General features: G+C 41.3%; 2 protein-coding genes across 3 annotated transcripts in view; one reads left to right on the top strand and one right to left on the bottom strand.

Annotated features, from left to right (window-relative positions):
- Positions 1-9,628, top strand: part of arfgef1 (ADP ribosylation factor guanine nucleotide exchange factor 1) — a 56,067-nt gene extending 46,439 nt beyond the window's left edge. For both annotated transcript variants that reach the window (XM_023326244.1, XM_023326246.1), the window contains 17 exons: positions 59-149; positions 249-289; positions 408-577; positions 1,145-1,296; positions 2,076-2,248; positions 3,272-3,432; positions 3,521-3,651; positions 3,830-3,959; positions 4,053-4,188; positions 4,388-4,526; positions 5,429-5,501; positions 5,625-5,784; positions 5,878-6,017; positions 6,108-6,279; positions 6,361-6,499; positions 7,752-7,869; positions 8,248-9,628. In XM_023326244.1, the coding sequence (XP_023182012.1) occupies positions 59-149; positions 249-289; positions 408-577; positions 1,145-1,296; positions 2,076-2,248; positions 3,272-3,432; positions 3,521-3,651; positions 3,830-3,959; positions 4,053-4,188; positions 4,388-4,526; positions 5,429-5,501; positions 5,625-5,784; positions 5,878-6,017; positions 6,108-6,279; positions 6,361-6,499; positions 7,752-7,869; positions 8,248-8,469 (2,348 nt within the window). In that variant the 3' untranslated portion in view covers positions 8,470-9,628. The remainder of the gene's footprint in view (positions 1-58; positions 150-248; positions 290-407; positions 578-1,144; positions 1,297-2,075; positions 2,249-3,271; positions 3,433-3,520; positions 3,652-3,829; positions 3,960-4,052; positions 4,189-4,387; positions 4,527-5,428; positions 5,502-5,624; positions 5,785-5,877; positions 6,018-6,107; positions 6,280-6,360; positions 6,500-7,751; positions 7,870-8,247) is intronic.
- An 86-nt stretch (positions 9,629-9,714) lies between these two features.
- LOC102229657 (centrosome and spindle pole-associated protein 1) lies at positions 9,715-18,309 on the bottom strand. Its single transcript, XM_023326046.1, has 24 exons — positions 18,147-18,309; positions 17,982-18,070; positions 17,802-17,896; positions 17,606-17,683; positions 17,267-17,368; positions 16,830-17,188; positions 16,639-16,716; positions 16,206-16,300; positions 16,026-16,122; positions 15,766-15,823; positions 15,410-15,678; positions 15,217-15,317; positions 13,709-13,803; positions 13,462-13,609; positions 13,111-13,194; positions 12,961-13,019; positions 12,671-12,814; positions 12,487-12,591; positions 12,298-12,393; positions 12,020-12,127; positions 11,864-11,924; positions 11,536-11,668; positions 11,184-11,311; positions 9,715-10,084 (listed from the first exon to the last, which is right to left on the bottom strand). The coding sequence occupies exons 2-22, from the start codon at positions 18,031-18,033 to the stop codon at positions 11,547-11,549; spliced, it is 2,406 nt and encodes an 801-aa protein (XP_023181814.1). The 5' UTR covers positions 18,034-18,070; positions 18,147-18,309; the 3' UTR covers positions 9,715-10,084; positions 11,184-11,311; positions 11,536-11,546.
- Between the last annotated feature and the right edge of the window lie 212 nt (positions 18,310-18,521).

The raw sequence follows: 18,521 nt of genomic DNA on the forward strand, positions 1-18,521 counted from the left end.
AACAGAATACTGCTATAGATCTGACAGTAGAACTACTCCCATGTGGTTCTCTCTGTAGTTGGGGGAACAGTAGACCGTAAGCAGATTGCCAGCATTCAGGAGTCCATTGGTGAGACGAGCTCTCAGAGCGTGGTGGTGGCTGTGGACAGGTATGGATCTGTTATTTCTTCACTCATTTCCCTCCCAGGTCTCCTCCTGTGCACTTATGTAGACACAATACTTCACATCTTATTCTCCAATGTTTTCAGGATCTTCACAGGCTCCACCAGATTGGATGGTAACGCAATAGGTGAGTCAAGACTTTCTCTTTTGTGCTTCAAGGACTGTTGGATTTCCTGTGTTGTTGTGATTCATCTTCCTGTTCAAATCACTTTTTTTTTCTCATTGGGGTGATTTTTATCTGTCAGTGGATTTTGTGCGCTGGCTGTGTGCTGTGTCCATGGATGAGCTGGCCTCGCCCACACATCCACGCATGTTCAGCCTGCAAAAGATCGTGGAGATCTCCTACTACAACATGGGCCGCATCAGGTTGCAGTGGTCCAGGATCTGGGAGGTGATCGGAGACCACTTCAATAAGGTGGGTGTGCGTAACAGAGCGACCCCCTCAGGTTCTCTTTCCTCGTTTCCTTCCTTTTGTTCTTGTGTTACTCTCCCAAGAGGTGTTGTTGTTTGGCTATTATTACCTTTCTTCTATGAAAGAGAGTATATTTTGGTTTTAATGAGAGATACATATTACTAAAAGGAGAGTTGTCTTGTTTAAGCAAGATACTGCTCCTGAATTTGTTTCTTAACTCTGGCAGTAAAGCACTTCTGTAGAAAATTTGTAAAGGTAAAAAATATGTACCTGCTTTGGTTGTTTGATTTAAAAATAAAGAACACAAATTTGATTTTTTTCCTATTGAAATAGCTATCAACATTTTATTTTATTTTATTTGCACACCCAAATTAGACATTTTGCTTTTTTTTGTCCAATGATTCAGTTGCCCTTTTTTTAAATAATCATCTTCTGTTCTAAATATTTTTTACATCCCACATGTTGAACAGTTTCTCTTCTTTCCTCCAGTTTGCTCTGGGAAGCCTGATGATTTGTTGAACAGAAAATGTGTAACACTAAATCTGAGAAATGTTATTTTTCTCTCTGCAGGTTGGCTGTAATCCCAATGAAGATGTAGCAATTTTTGCCGTCGATTCTCTCAGGCAGCTGTCCATGAAGTTCCTGGAGAAAGGGGAGCTGGCTAACTTCCGCTTCCAGAAGGACTTTCTGAGGCCGTTCGAGCACATCATGAAGAAGAACAGGTACAAACCCAAAGCCACCGGCACCGAGCCTTTTTTTCTGTCGCATCATTTTTCCTGTCTTTTCCTCCCTGAAGCTATGAGTGGATTTGTTTTTTCACTCTGACTCCTGCCAACATTTCAGCTGACCCATTTCAGTCTTCTTGCATTACTTCTCCACTGAATTCACATGAAAGGCTCCCCCCCCCCCCCCCCCGTCTTGTTTGGTTTGAGATAGTTTTTAAGTGCAGTCATTTACAAACCAGACAGATTTATTTAGTTGGTGATTTTGCAGGGGTGTGCATGCAGCATGTGAAAATCTAAAGGCTGTTTCACTGCAACACATTTCTGACAAGAACCAGGAGTTTAAACAAGAATCCGCTCACAGACGGCAGCAGGGAGGAGACGGCTGGCGGCAATATAAACCAGGCAGAGTGTGGAGTCCATTAGAGTGTGTTTGTGTTTGTGTGTGTGTGTGTGTGTGTGTGTGTGTGTGTGTGTGCGTGTGTGAGAGAGAGAGATGGCTAGAAGAGGCAGAGATTTCCTCTCATTCATGCTCTCTGAGCAGGTACAGTTGCTTGTCTCTATGGAAACAGTTGCTGCAACAAACCAGCTGAGGTCAAGCTGTAATAACCACTTTACCTTAAACTGAGCCTGGGGATTTTATCAAGCGCTTTTACAGCTAATCTGCATCAATAAACAGACAAATTAACATAATTTCAGTTGATTTAACACATTCACATCCCATTTTTTCCTTTTTCTCTGCCTTTTTTTCCCCTCCATCTGATCTTGCCTCCACCCAGGTCTCCCACCATCAGAGACATGGTGGTGCGCTGCATAGCTCAGATGGTGAACTCCCAGGCTGCCAACATCCGTTCAGGCTGGAAGAACATCTTCTCAGTGTTTCACCTGGCGGCGTCTGACCAGGACGAGAGCATCGTGGAGCTGGCCTTCCAGACCACCGGCCACATCGTCAGTGAGTCCAACACTCCTGTGTCCAAACTTGTTTCATGTCGTCCCTTCAATCATGCGGCAGAAATGGCAACTCAAGCTTCAAAACTAGATGACAAAACACGCTAGTCCCGACTAAGACTCGTTTTCTAAAGATCTGGGACTTGACTCTGGAGTCTATTTCTCATATAATCAGGTATGAAAGTGAGTGACTCGCTGCAGTTTAGATTAAATGAAACTGGGGGCGAAAGTATTGAACAAATAAACATGATAAGCATCAGGAATTTGTCAAATAAGCAATAATATTTGAATGTCATTGATATAATTCAACATCATATGTTAAAGATGCTTATATCCATTTCGGGATTAACTTATTTTGTAGTTGCTGTATTTTTAGTTTAATAGCCCCTAACATCTGATTGGTTAAATTGAACAGGAAGTCATCTAGGAACCAATTATTTTGACTGTAGCAGCATTAGCTCCACCCACTAACTTGGATGGGTAAGGTAGAAAACAAAATAACTACTTCTATTTATGTCCAAAAGAATTCATGTTTCCTCTTATTTTTTGTATATGAATAAATGTTATTTTAATCACATATATAACTACATATTTAAATAATTACATATATATATATATGTATTTTTTAAATGTGTTATGTTTATAAATATTCAGTCCCTCAATGAAAGAGGCTTGTCTTGTGGATGTGGCTTTGTCTACAAACACCCTTCAGGTCATTCAAAATAAAAGCATTTCCTGTTTGATTTAATGAAAAACAATAATAATAGGTTTTAAATCCTTTATGCACATTTGTAATATATACATAAAATAAATTGTATATGTTTTCCAAAAGAGTTCAGTTATACGTAATCACATAAAAATAAGACTTAAGTCTAAGTCTTATTTTAGACAAGACTTAGACTTTGGAAAAAGTACCTGAACAAATCTGTCAGCTGGTCAGAAGATCTGATTGAACTTTAAACCAAAGTCTGTTTTTCTTAACTTCTCTTCTCCTCCACTTGTGTGTTGCTGTTTAAATCTCCCTCAGCGAATGTATTCGAGAAGCACTTTGCAGCCACCATCGACTCCTTCCAGGACGCCGTCAAGTGTCTCTCGGAGTTCGCCTGCAACGCCTCTTTCCCAGACACCAGCATGGAAGCAATCCGCCTCATCCGCCACTGCGCCAAATACGTCTCAGAGAGACCCCAGGTCAATGTCGGCCAGATGAAGTCTGAATCCTACCTATAAGAAAATATAAGGATTAATTTTGAACTCGTTGTTTCTTCATCCCCGGCAGGCCTTCAAAGACTACACCAGTGACGACATGAATGTAGCCCCCGAGGACCGGGTGTGGGTGCGAGGGTGGTTCCCCATCCTGTTTGAGCTCTCCTGCATCATCAACAGGTGCAAACTGGATGTCAGAACCAGGTAGGTGGGATTAACCTTCCAATCACAAAGTTCATCGTTTTTACTTTTCCAAATTTTGTCACCTTACTGGGATTTTAAATGCAAAACTGTTTGTAATTAATATAAAACAAAAGAAAGAACTTGCATATGTGTTTTTAGACCTGTGCAGTGGATGAGTGTGTTTGTGTTGCTCTTGCAGGGGCCTCACGGTGATGTTTGAAGTGATGAAGACCTATGGGCATACCTTCGAGAAACACTGGTGGCAGGACCTGTTCAGAATCGTCTTCAGGATCTTCGACAACATGAAGCTACCGGAGCAGCAGACCGAGGTAACAGACAAGTCTTTTCTTTCTGCAGCTTCTTCGTTTTAGTTCTCGCGTGTGAAGCATGCTCACTAAAGCTTTTGTTGTGAAAACCTTCAGAAAGCAGAGTGGATGACCACTACATGCAACCATGCACTTTATGCCATCTGTGACGTTTTCACCCAGTACTTTGAGTCCCTCAATGGACTCCTGTTGGATGACATCCTGGCTCAGCTCTACTGGTGTGTGCAGCAAGGTGAGTGCATTTGTTTGGGGGGCTTTTACAGGCGGCGTTAGCATTTTCACCAGATCAGAAAAAGAAGATTTTTTTTCGGAAATGTTCGACTGTTTGTTTTACGAACCTGTACTCCAAACAAAATTAGTCCACATCGCGTTTATTATAAACTAAATAATAATAAAATCCACTTCCTGTGTCTCTGCGTTTTCATCTGCAGATAATGAGCAGCTGGCTCGTTCAGGCACCAACTGCCTAGAAAACGTGGTCATCCTCAACGGGGAGAAGTTCTCCGCCGAGACCTGGGACAAGACGTGTAACTGCATGCTGGACATCTTCAAGACCACCATCCCCCACTCGTAAGCTGACACGCTGTCAAGGAGTTTCTTCCTCAGCAGGAATACAGCAGGAATTTGTTGCTTGAAAATTAGTTTGTAGAACAAAATCAAAGTGCAGTGCTACAAAGTAGTGGTGTTTAGAATAATAGAATAACTTTTTCATATAGTGAAGCGATAAATAACGACATTGAAGGATGTTTATGTGGCAAGCTCACTTTTTTCACATGAAGAAGACCACAGAGAGGTGGGGGTAGTAGAAAAGTTTTTGTTTTTTGGAATGAGAAATGATGAAATGATATAAGGGAAAACAAAACTCTCCTCCCTCTTCTACAGGGCGTTTCAAACTGGAAACATCACTGAAAACAGTGGTCGCAAATTTCAGCATCATTGGTGCTCCATATAGCCATGGCTGGAAGCACTGGTGCAGCTTTGTGTCTGCATGTCTGCAAAGGGGGGAAATAATTTGTGATTCACAGTTAGTTCTGCCTGTCCAGAGTATTGCTACAACTCAGGCAATGCTTTCATCTTTTGCTTCTGTACAGAGTTTTTAAATAAAATCTCAAATATATGATTTCCCATGTCTGGATAAGTATGGAAAAACAAAATATTGTATCTAAATTTCTTTTTTTTGTTATTCTCTTTGTTTGGTTTTCTCTTTGTTTCTTTTTTTGTTTGTTTTTTCTTTCTGTTGTTTTTACTTTCTTTTTTTTATCACCTTAGAAGAAATGGGCTATTCTGATGTACAGTACATAACATAATAGGGGCTGAGATATTCTGCTTGCAAATGCACCAAAAATACACCTAAAGCTAAATCAATATTTTTGTAATTAAAGCAGTTTTAACCTTGTTTTTCCTATCGACAGTTTTGACATTTTCACCAAAAACTGATGTGATGTCTTTTATCAATTTTCTCTGATTTCAAGGTTGTTGACGTGGCGACCAGCAGGAGCAGAAGGAGAGCACTTTGCAACACACAGCCTGACTGACAAACAGCTGGTGAGGAAATCTTTCATACGGTTTATCCAGGATATTCAGATGTCGTTCTTTTCTACCCTCCTTTTATTTTGGGTTTATTTATATTTGTTGGATAGCAGTAGCTAAAATCTGCTTTGATCTCAGGACTCCATATCCCAGAAGTCTGTGGACATTCAGTCCCGCTCTGACGACCAGCACTCCATCAGCAGCGGCGACAGAGCCGCGATGGAGAGCCGCCGCCAGAGTCAGCACAGCTCGGCGTCGGGCGTCTTCGAGGACGGCTCGAGAAGCAGGACCTCAACAAGTGAGTCGGCCATTTTCCACGAATACTCATCTCTCTCTGTTTCCTTTCTCATCAATTTGTTTCCTGATGACCATTTCCTGTCGTGTCCTGCAGAGATCCAGGAGCAGCGCTTGTTCTCTGCCCTGCTCATAAAGTGCGTCGTGCAGCTGGAGCTGATCCAGACCATCGATAACATCGTGTTTTTCCCCGCCACCAGTAAGAAGGAGGACGCAGAAAACTTTGCAGCTGCTCAGGTACAAAGTTTTAGTGACCCGCATGACGATGAGCCACAGCATGGTGGAAATATTAGCGAGTAGCTTTATAACCTTCTATTTAATTTGAAGCGGGATGCTGGGTGTGCTGCGGACGTCCAAGTGGAGACGCAGGACCAGGGGATGTTCCGCTATCTGACCTCGGAGCAGCTCTTCAAGCTGCTGGACTGCCTGCTGGAGTCGCATCGCTTCGCCAAGGCTTTCAACTCCAACAACGAGCAGAGAACGCTGCTGTGGAAAGCAGGTAGGAGAACGAAGGCTGCATCTGGGACTCGAGGTTGGCGCTGTGGATCTCTAACAAGTTTTTACTGTGTGCGTATTGAAGGTTTCAAAGGCAAGTCGAAGCCCAACCTGTTGAAGCAGGAGACCAGCAGCCTGGCGTGTGGGCTGCGCATCCTGTTCCGCATGTACACGGACGAGAGCCGACAGGGCGCCTGGGAGGAGGTCCAGAGGCGGCTGCTCAAGTGAGGAACGCCTTCATCTGCTGAACATTTACCACATTCAGATCAGCATCGAAGCGATTCATCGCAATGAATCGATTGTTAAAATAATCAGCTAATTTAGAAATTGATGAATCATTAACTATAGCTTGGACTCAAAAAAGTTTATATGTTGTAAGAGCAACATACGACAACAAATGAGCCAAAACTGTACAAAAAACATACATTTTGCATTTAAAACAACAAAACCTTCTTTGTCTGTAAATATGTTCCACACAACTCATCTAGTAACATTGCTTTAGCTTCACATTGTTTAAAAAAAACCGGCCTATTACGCACATTTAACTATTTAATTAGTAACCCGACCAACATTCATAATGTTGGTCGGTTGAGCTTTATACATTATAAACCTCAAAGTTTATTTCTAGATGCAGATGCATCCTTTGCACAAATGAGCAAGCATTTATTTCTAATATTGTATAAAATAAGCTCAAGTGGTTAAATGATAAAGATGCAGAATGAGACATTTTTTAAATTAGATTTTTCAATTAATCAGAATAATTAAATAATCAGTAGCTGCAGCCCTAATACTGTTCATTTGAGGACGTCAGGAGGCTTCTCCTCCATTAGATGGGCTGAAACATGATCATTTTATTTACTTGTGCTCTGCTAAGTGAGGTGAGATCTGTCCTGCTGGTTAAAATGTGTTTTTGATGTTGCCAGCTACTCTGGATTAGGTAGAAAAGTGTAAAAAAAACAACATAACAAAGCCAGCAGGAGCTCTGCTTCACTGTTCTCATAAAGAAAAGCTTTATAGATCCAAAGGAACCAGAATGCTCCTTGTGATCAGCACTTCTGTGATTGCATCAGCGCTACTCAGAGCCTCACAGCCAGTCCTCATCCTGTTTGCTTTTCCCTTCTGACTCATCCTCCTGTTTTGATGCCCATATTGATAGTGATCCAAAGCAGAACACTGGTTTATCTCTCCTGCTTCCCTGATTAACGTTTAGAGAGATGAAGATGGTATCAGGTAGGAAATTAGTATAAATGGTGGCTGAGTGTGTGAGCTGGATCAGTTCAGGGTGCAGAGCTAGAGGAGGACGTGGAGATTCAGTCACCAGATACAGATGGAAAATGAAGAAGGAGAAGTCCAGGTTCTCCTAACGGTTTAATAGACGACTCAGTGAGCAGCTTCAATAAAGAGCCTTTATCATCATCATCATCCTACTTGTTCCCTGTTGTGTTAAAGTCTGTGAAATGTTTCTGTTTTGTTCAGCGTTTGCAGCGAGGCGGTGGCGTACTTCCTGGCTCTGACCTCAGAAAGCCACAGAGAGGCCTGGACCAACCTGCTGCTGCTCTTCCTCACCAAGGTGCTGAAGATCAGCGACGAAAGGGTAGGAAACCAAAACACACCCTGGATTTAAATAAAGTGAGACTTTTAATGATAATGTTGCATTTACGAGATCAACAACCGCATACAAAATGTAAAAACAATTTTAAACATTTCTTCATCTTTTACATTTTGTCAGCCACAAACTTGATTGTATTGTAAAACATTGACACAAAAGAAAGCCTGAGTATGTGGATCCATGCAATGTTAGAATATTTTGATCTAAGTAGCCTATAAGAACAACAACACACAATCTGCACACCAATGTTCCTTCTTTATGTTTAGATTTTGTAGCAAAATAAGAGAAACTTTGAGAGCCATTGATACTGTTGGATGTCCTAAAGGCTGACCTCTGTGTCTTTCTTCCTCCCCCTCTGGACAGTTCAAGGCTCATGCATCCAGATACTACCCCCTCCTGTGTGAGATCATGCAGTTTGACCTGATCCCTGAACTGCGGGCCGTTCTCAGGAAGTTCTACCTGCGCATCGGCCTCGTCTTTAACATTGCACAGCTGCCTGAGCCAGAGCCGGACCCCGAGCCGAGGCGTGCAGAGCCAGAAACGGACATGGAGGTGGGGGAGGAAGCTGGGGAGGAGGCCCAGTGATGCTGCACCCTCCTCCACCTCTCCTCCGCCTACACAAACCAACCCACCACAGAAATGTGCGGTTGTGCTGCGCCTCCTCAGGGCCCCTCCCCCCCACCACCTCACCTCCTCTCCTTCTCTTCCTCCTGTTGTATGACAAACACTTTAACCTGATTAGTTGGAGATTGAAAGCCCCACCCAACACTCTGAACCCTCACAGACGGAGTCGTCCGCTTCATCGTAAAAACAATAATGTCTTGCACCGGGTATAGCGGCACCTCCACTGGGTAAAACTACTGATCAGCAACTGACATGTACCCATATCTCTGATCTACATCTCAACACGTGTGCTTCTTACTGTATGTTTTAAAAAAAAAAAGGAAGAAGAATGAATGATTTCAGCTACATGCAAATACTCAGCAACTTTGAAATTTATCTCACACACATGGCTGACGATCTCTCTGCACTGTGGACGGCTAACATCAGCGTTGGTTAGTCTCTTGGATGAAACTAGTTGTACAGATCTGCCGCTGTGTAAAATAATCTTATAATAATAATAACACTAGATTTTGTTTATTTTTCTCCTGGATTTTTTTTGCTGCACTTGATCTTGTTTTCGTTCTGTTTTGTTTTTTTTGAATGCACTGGAGATCTTACTTTTGTGATAATTTATTTGACTGCACCACCTCCTCCTCCTGATTGTCCAACACGGTATGATTTGTAATTAAACAAGACTGCGGAAAGTGAAGGGTTAAATTATTTCCATTTTATATGTTAGGTTTTTAACAAAAGATGAGACGATAACTGGGCTTCTGGAGCCGGAAGACAAGGGAGCACACTGATGCTAGCTGCTTTATGAAGTCGCTATTCTAATTTCTGTTTTCATGTGAGTTTAGTTATCGCTCTACTGTACAAAAATCAGAAAACTTGATTTTGTTTTTCTTTGTTTTTTGGTTTGGGAAAGGATATATGTATAGAGAAAATTACAAATGTTAGCCGTGCTTTAAGTGTAAATTGGATGCATTCCTGCTCATGGATGTAGAAAACTAAATGTATATGATACAGCAATGTAAAGTTTTCTATGTTGCAAAAGATTATGTACAACTTTCTGTACGATACATCATCTGGCATTCTAATCAGGTTCTAGGTCAATAAAGTTTTTGAACTTGGTTGATTTGAATGAAGAATCAGTGAGTTTTAACTTGGTCAATAATCAGTCGCAATTCAGGTTTAGTTTAAAAGTACATTTTAATGCATACATTTTAAAAAAGTGCAATATGAATATACAGACATTTTAAGGTTATCTTGCTATTGCTATGTAGTTAGACTTTGGTTGCATATATTTTTTAATGTCCCCATTAGCTTCCTTATCTGCAGCTGTGGAAACATTAAGATTGCAAAGCCACAGTAAATGGAAATTCCCTGTGGAGTCTCACTCATGGGGAACTGGATGATGTGGCGTTTCTGCCAGGGTGAAGCATCCAGCCTGCATCCTGAGTTTTTAATTTGTTTCGTTTTTGTTTATTTTCTTGGCTCTGAGCCGGGCTTCAGCCAGGTTTCTGTCCTCGGAGACGGAGACGGATCCTCCACGTTATCGCTGCAGTTCATGCACTTCTCCGGCTCACGTTTTGTGGGGCTGCACAGTAAAAGAAAGTTGAACGTTCAGATTAAAAGATTCAGCTAATTTAATCTTAAAATAAAAAAATATATATTAATCTGTTTAGGAAAACTTTTACAAATGAGAGACAGATTTTTACTGCCTGGCCTGGCTCTATCTCCACCCTGCAGCTGATGAGGCCAGCAGACTCCCTGTATCGCCACCAGCTGCTGAGTGGAATCATGAGCTGCTGTTGGCTGCCGTTTCTCTGGCAAAGACACAAAGTGCTAAGCTGACCCTTCAACTGCTGGAGGAGAGCACTGGAGGGTGCAGGAAGCAGCTCTTCCTTTATCCCCCCTGTCTAATGGGGAACTGCTACCAGTGTCTTGGAAAATAAATATATCTGAATGGATTTTCTGATGAAATGGGTAAAAGCTTTGTCTTTCTTTCCTCTAGTGAGACAGTAACTCTTATGACCTTAAATACACTGGTGATTTCAAGATCTGTATGTTATTCATCGCAGATTCAAGCAGATGAAATGAGCACCAGACTGAGGGAAGTCAGAAAAGTTTCCCCGTCGCTGAGTGGTTAGAAAGATGGAGGTTGTTCAGGTCAGTGCCACTGTTGGTGGTGAAAGCAGAATGCTGCATTTGTTTGTTTTGGCAAAGATTACTATCAAAATTGGCCAGGTGGAAATATTCTAAGACGAATGTGACCAGATTAGTGCAGGTTAGTTCTGAAGACGATCAATGTCTGCATCAGGGAGCCGTCAGAATCAAGCTCTGACTCTTAAACACAAAATGCTGAACCAATCACAACGTTGCTTCAGAATCTAATGCTAATTCACTCCCTCCCCTTGAAATGAATTACCCTAATGGATAGCATCTTTAACAGCTTCATTTCTTAGCTTGTGGTCATAAGTACTATTCCAAGCCATTTTTATTTTATTCTCAGTTTGCAGAGTTAAACTGTTGGATCTCGTAGAGATGAGAAGCAAGTGTTTGGCTAAAGGGACATATCGAACAGAAAAGGCTCTGGAAAGTGGGTAGTGTGAGGAAATCGAGGCTCAGATTTGCTGCCCTTAATTCTATATGATGTTAATTTAGGCATTAAGACTGCAAATATATAATATAAATACCTCTAAGGAAGTTGAACTCCCATGAGTTTTTCTTTTCAGGAAATCCAGGAGCAAGGGATGGACCCATAGTTAATACTTCAGCAGATTTGACGTTTGCAGATTCGAAAGCCTCGGCTCTGGATCATCTTCTACATGTGAGTAAAATAGATTTGATAAATTTGGAGAAAAACTTACTATGCATGGTTTCAGGAAAGTTGCAAAAGAAGTTAGAAGTTACAACTTGTCAATACTGGTAATCTACTGCTCTAATGAGCTGCCTGGGTCAAGTTCTTTTATCCATTCAGACAACAAAAGCATTACTGTGTTTTAACAAGACAGAATTATGCAGGTTTGAATATCTAGTATCACCTACGTGATTGTACTTCAATGCTTGTGCAGGTGAGGGTTGTGAGCCTCCTCCTTCAGCTGAAGCTCCAGGTGTCTCTGTTCTCTCCTCAGAAACTTGCGGAGGGTTGACAGCTCTCTGATCACTTCCTGTTGACCTGCTGGAGAAGAACAGTAACTCAGGATTAAAAACACGAGCGTGAAAAGGGATGGTGTGTAATTCTAGTGTGATTTACAACGTTTTACACCCTTAAACTGTTGGCACATCCTCAAAAGATCCATTAACATCTGACAAAATGTGGAATAATTTTCTACAGGATTGAATATTTGTATCCAGGTGTTTATATCAGACTCACCAGGTATTGAAGGCTTCCTCTCAGTAACTGGTTGGATGCTTGGTGCTGATACAATACGCTCCTGGCAAAAAAAAAAAAAAAAATTGTTTATTTGCAAGTTCCGTACAGTAAATTGATGACTTTGAAAATATTTGTGTGCATTGCTAACTGACTTACAATTCTTGAAGTAGGTGAGCTCATATCAGATGATGGACTTGGTGAAAGACTTGTTTGCTTCCTCTGCAAAGTTGGGATGGGAGGAGATGGCTCCCTCTGCAAAAACAACTGAAAAAAACACACAGTCCATCTTTGACAATCTGTTTAATAAAACCCCAGAATTTCCACATCTAGTGTTGTTTCCGCCTGAGGATCAAACCTTCACCCCAGTCTCACGTCTTTTATATATTATATATATATTATTTATAATTACTACACTTTCCCGGTTGCTAACTTACAGTCCTTGGAGTAAGTGGTCCCACGGCAGATGAAGGACTTGTCACAGCATTTGTACACTTCCTGTGCAACATTGGGATGGAAGGAGATTCCCGTCTCTGTAAAAATAAAAATAAAATAAAAACAGTCAATCTTGGATGATTTGTGCCAAATCTATCAACAGATTTCCTTTTTCTGTAAACATCTGGTACCTCATTTTGACGGACACTCTGGGGTGCATTCAGATTTTTCTGCTCTTTGCTGAGAACCTTCTCGATGTCATGAGTTTCAGCTTGATTGCTCTGTCTGCCTTTGCTCTACGGAGAGAAAGAAAGGTGACTCTGTAACGAATGCAGCGTGAGAATGAAGTTGGTGTGACATTGTGTGAGCCCTCACCCTCATCTCTTTTTCTCGCCTCTTCTCCTCCTCGTACTGCTGCTGTATGCGGACCCTCTCCATCGCCAGCTTCTTCTCCTCGTTCTCCTCGGCAATCCGAACGCGCTCTCGCTCCTCTGCCTTTTTTCTCTTCCTCTCCTCTATCTGTTTGAATAAATTGACGGTTTTATTGGCGAAATAAAACCGACGCAGTAACTTTCATAATGAAAAGTTTTCCAAAGGAACATTGCAAAGCTTGTGCCACTATGCTTAAAGAATGCAGTAAGTCCCTGTAAGCCTCTCTAACCTACCTGTTGTCTCAGTTCCTCTGTGTACCTGTCCAGCTGCAGAGGCGACGGATGACTCGACTCTACAACATTAGACAAGACACGAGAACGTGGAAAAAAAACGGAAAAACTGCCAAAACACAAACATGCGGGCAGAAGTGATTAAGCAGAGACCTTGCAGAGAAATTGGAGACTCTAGTTCTGCTCCCAGAGAGGTCATCCTCTTATTATTAAAGCTGCGCATTTGATACAGGTCACCTGGAAACAGAGATGGAAAATTAACAAATGAAGAGTTCCACACCTAAATGTTCAGCTACGGTTTACGTGAAAGACAAGAAAAGGAGAAGAAGAAAATAGATCTCAACACAGATCAAAGTTTATCTAGATTAAAATTAAGGATCTGCAGATGCACTAAATTCTTTACTATTTTATAAAGCAAAACTTGTGGAAAGAAAATATTCATTTAAACAAATGATGAATGACTAAATCTAACAAACAAAAAGCTTCAGGTTCCAGTCAACTTACTAACAAGGTTTCCGTGTTTGTCTCTAATTGGAGCTCCTCCTCCGCCTTTTCCCCAGGGGTCGTACACCACCAGTTCACTCTCCAGCTGAGCAGCCTCTCTCCTCTTCTTCTCTTTCTCTCTTCTTGTGCATCCTTCTTTTTCTGTAACCTGAACAGAGAACGCCCGGATGTTCTGTCCCAGTCACCGGTGCGGTGCTGTGTAGTAAACACTTGGGTTTTTTTTCTTTCAGATACAGTAATTATTGACCTGTGGCCTTGGTGCCTCTCTGTAGCTCTCGGTGCTCTCGCTCCTTTGGGAAGTCTCACATGTCTCCTTCTGCTGAGCTCCTCCAGGCGTCCCATCTGTGAAGATAATTCAAAATAAGATACGACTAACTAAAATAGCATAGCGATTTCGTGAGTTGTTACTAAGTTATTGCTAATAATATTACTCTAATATCAAGATTTGTTTTGATATGAGATGAAAAGGGTGAAAAGTATAAAATATTTCTAAACAGAACCTGCTTTATAAAAAGAGAACAGTCTGGTTTTACGTCAATAACAGTAGATAAATGAGCATTTTAAACATTTCTCCCTGCATCTTGCAAAACTATTTATACTCCCTGATTTTTTCATGTTTTCATGCTACAAATAATCATTTGTATTTTATAAAGATTTTGGTGGTAGATCAACACAAACTAGTGCATAGTAATAATAATAAAGCAGAAAGAAAAGGATGTATAGTTTTCCAACATTCTTTCCTTAAATCTAAAATAAAAAAATCTGAAAAGTACGGTGTGCATTTCCCCGATACCTGATACCTCTAATAAAACTAAAAACCCAGAGCAACTCCCGCCTTCAGATGCTACAAGGTTATTAAATAGTCTGCCTGCATGTAATTTAATCTCAGTATAAAGTCTCCTGTTCTGTGGAAGCTGTTGCTGAACTGGAGAGCTCCTTCTGTGGCATCCGAGGTGCACAAAGGAGCGTTATCCTTTCTTACAGGATTCATAATCATCACTGCTCCAAACTTAAATGCAGTAAGTGTTTTACCTCCTTGCCTTATTTGTACAGTTTTTCCATTTCCTCAAAGTGATCTGTTGCTTTTTAACACACCATCGCCATGGTGAAACATGGTGGTGCCAGCATGTTGCTATGTTGAGGAGGTTCCTCCGCAGGGATGGGGAAAATGAATGGAGCTAAATACAGGGCAATACCTGAAGAAAACGTGTTAGAGCATGTAAAAGACTTGGGCCTTGAAAGCACAGTCTCCTTGCAACAGAACAAAAAAGAAAGTATCTATAATTTTTGTTCAACTTTACAACCTATTATTGTGTTGGTCAATCTCATAAAATCTCAACAAAATACGTTGTAAGGTGACAAAATGTGGAAAAAAAAAATCAAGATTGAGGCATAATTTTGCAGGTTATTGTAATTAAAACAGGAAAATTGAACACATCGGCAGCCATCTTGTCCTCCAGTCAAAGTGGGCCGGTGTCTTGTTACGGTTAGTTTCTCTAATCAAACACACCTGAAGCAAATAATTTTGCCATTCACAGAACTGGACACTGAGGTGAATATCTATGTGATTCAGATATGTTGCACCATGAACACAACTAAGAGCTGCAGGACTGTGGGCCTCGAGGTCTGGGCTGTAACAATCCATTAGAGTATTGAATACTGTAAAAACTGGCTTTAAGATACCCTGACAAACACACCAATCGCACTTACACGACACCGCATACATGACTGAATGATGTGACTGTGATACTTTACTCAGATATTGGTTAGAATAAGGATCCTGCTTTCTGGGTCCTTCATACCGGCTTGCGTCACCGTTGGAAACTACATGAGATCCAGGAGGAACAACAGGGACCCTGCAAAACACACACACACACAATGAACAACCAGTTCACTTCGGTATTCATTTTACTCTTAACATAACGAAAAAAAAGCAACTGCTAGCTACCATGGGATGGCCACCTGCCCTTGCATGCCAGGGAAGGTGTTGTAATAATTAAACGGTGAGACCACTTGCTGCACCGCTCCCATCCCACACACAGGCAATGTGTTCCCTGGCAGCTGACTGAAGTTTGGACCAAAGTTCATCAGGGGATTGTGTCCAAGAGTTCTGGGTTGTGAGCTTTCAAAGAAATTGTCACATTTAGAATCAAACCCCGGGGTATCAGAAACATCCTGTTCCAAGCTCTGGTGCTGATGAGATGCAGCGCCAATCTCCTGTTTGAGAAATAATACATCGTGACTAAATAATTAGTCAACCTGAAATGAATGTTTTAGCTTTTTCTGTAAATGCAGTTCGTCTACCTCTTTCTCAGGAGTTGTAGCTTCAGCCGCACCAAGCTTCAGCACAGATTTCTTCTTCCTGATGACAAGAGATATTTAGAAGCCGTCACATGTTGACACTCAGCCTGAGTTCATTATGCATCCACTTAACCCTAAAATGCTCACAGACGCACACAAGCAATATATAAATTCATTTTTTTAGATGATCTCTTGCGTTTGATTGAATTCACTTTTACTAGGAGTGGTGTAGAGGATTACATTATAACTGCCTCATTAAAAACCTTTTCTTGTTTTTCTGTTGCTCTGCCATTTGTCTCAGTAATTCCTGCTTGTACTGCTCCTTCTTCATTTGAATAACGCTTCGTTCCTCGACTGCCCCTGCATTGACAACAACAGATAATCCATCAACAACACATCCATCAATGGCTATCCCTCGAAGCACTGATAACAGTGGATCTTACCGATCATTAGTCCAGTTGCGAGCTCTTTCTCGACTTTGTTGGCAGTAGGTGTGGATTTTGCTGTTGTCTTCAGGTTCTGCGGTGTTTGACTAATGCTGATATAAAGATATAAAGAATTACGACTTGCTTAAACAGTTGAGCATTTACCATTTTTTTTAAGAAAGTGCTTTGTTGGCTACGAAAGTTTGTGAAGTGTGTTTTTGATGCCACAATGTCGTGAAAACTAATCTGTGCATTGCAGGAGCAGAAAGTCGTAACCCAGCAACAGCTTGAAGTGGTTGCCTTATCATTATAATGATATAAATTGCTATTTTTGTATTTTGTCGTGCTTTATTTCTTGAACAATGACAATAAAAGGAATTCTGATTCTGATTTTGCTTGAAAGTAAAATATCTTTAACCTCAAGCAGTCAACAGAAGTCAAGGTTGCTTACTTTGCCTTCCAGATCCCGTCGCTGCTGTTTTGGTCTCGAACGGCAAGGGCCTCCATTTCCTTCATGTCTCGCAAATCTCTGCCATAAGCCCATGCAAAACAAAGTGAATTGAGTCAAGATACTATGAACCAATCCCTAATGAAACCCTGTTGAAGTTCAAAGTCATTTTTGACAATAAATAAAAGCTGTACCTCCTCTGTCCATGGTCAGGGGTTCCCCATTCCTCTTTGCACTCCTGCTCATTTGTGCTTCTGCCTCGCCTCCTCCGGCGTATGAAGTCATACTCCTCCTCTTCCTCTGTGTTCAGCTCCTCCTCAGAGCTGTACGTCCTTCTCGGCTGATGTACTTCCCATCTCCTTCGCCTCCAGGAGCTGGGACTCCTGGTGTCTGGGCTTCTTCTGTGGTCTCCTGCCTCGGTCAGAGTGGCAGCGTTTTTCACGGATGCGGGACTCTCCCTCTGATGGGGCGGAGTGCTTGTCTGGGTACTTATGAAGGACGAAGCAGAGCCAGGACTAGTTATGCTTACAGCATCTGATGCTTGATGTTCTGGCTGAAAATGATAAATTATGTGGAAATGAAGTTACATTTCTTAAGGTTGGCACTTAAGGATGTATTTCTCTACTCATACCTTAGAGGTAACCGGATGTGCTCCCTTCTTTGCCCTTCTGTTTTGAGCTTGCTCCTGGAGGAAAAAGTTGTATTCTCTCTGTCTCTCTTCTCTCAGTCGTTCCTATGACAAATTGAAAGGAAACATACTCAGTACTTTTATTTAAAAGTATTCATACCACTGAATTTTGTTAAAATTTGGTGTTGTTACAACTACTAAATGTATTGCTCTGTACTGGACATGTGCTTATATGTCATACTTCAAAATAAAGTAGCAAATAAATATGTAGAGGAAAGACAAATAAGCTTTTTACATTTTTTCCAAGCGAAAACAAGAAAAATGTACAGAACAATCACCCACCTTTACTGATACCTTCTCCTCAATAGGTAAGGAGAGACCCAGCTGCTCCTCATGCACATGACTTTTGCAATCCTTTTTCTGAAGAAAGAAGAACAAAACAAAACAGTCATTTGAATCCATATACGCTTAGCAAGAAAGGGAAGGAGTTGTAAACATATTGACAGGCTTATTTAATTAGTAGAGAAAATGATCAGACCTTGGCAGCATAATCTTTGTACTCCAGCTGCAGCTCCAGCAGCAACTTCTGCTTCTTCTTTTCATAATCTCTTCCCAGAGCAGCTATTCCTGAATCTGGAAAATACATCGTATGCATCTAGGCTACCGTAAAATACTGCAATTAATACAGCTTTAACACTTTCAGAGACTTGTATAGTACCTGTGTCAAGATTGTGGGTTATTTCCTGAGCTGCTGACGCGGATGGAGGCATGCTGGAGACTTATTTATTGCGCAACATCAGTCTCTGCCTGTATAAGACAAACACAAACTAAGTATTCAACACTGCTTGAGTCTATTTCAAAGCTGTTGTTATGAAGGACATACCTCGGTTTATTTGTCTGGGCGGTCCGTCTGTTCCTGCGTCATTGTACTCGAGAAATGTCGTTTATAAATACAAAAGAAATGAGTCTTTCTTGATAATAGCCAGCTGAAACGAGCGTCTTAGTTTTAAAGAGTTATTGGTCCGTTTTATAAACGCAAATGAGAAATCCGCTTTATCGAGGCGCAATGGACGAAGCGTTACGCGTTGCTACGGGCAACTATGACACGATGTCCCGACAGACTCACTGCAGTTACTAGCAAGAAACCGTAAACAAAACAAAAATTAGACTGAAATAAAATAAAAACTAAAAGTAGCAACACATAAAAATAAAAAAAAGCCTTATAAGCGGTTATTACAACTTGTTTTGTAGCGCTGGT

The sequence above is a fragment of the Xiphophorus maculatus genome, chromosome 21 (assembly GCF_002775205.1).
Source record: "Xiphophorus maculatus strain JP 163 A chromosome 21, X_maculatus-5.0-male, whole genome shotgun sequence".
In the NCBI taxonomy this organism is placed as follows: Eukaryota; Metazoa; Chordata; class Actinopteri; order Cyprinodontiformes; family Poeciliidae; genus Xiphophorus; species Xiphophorus maculatus.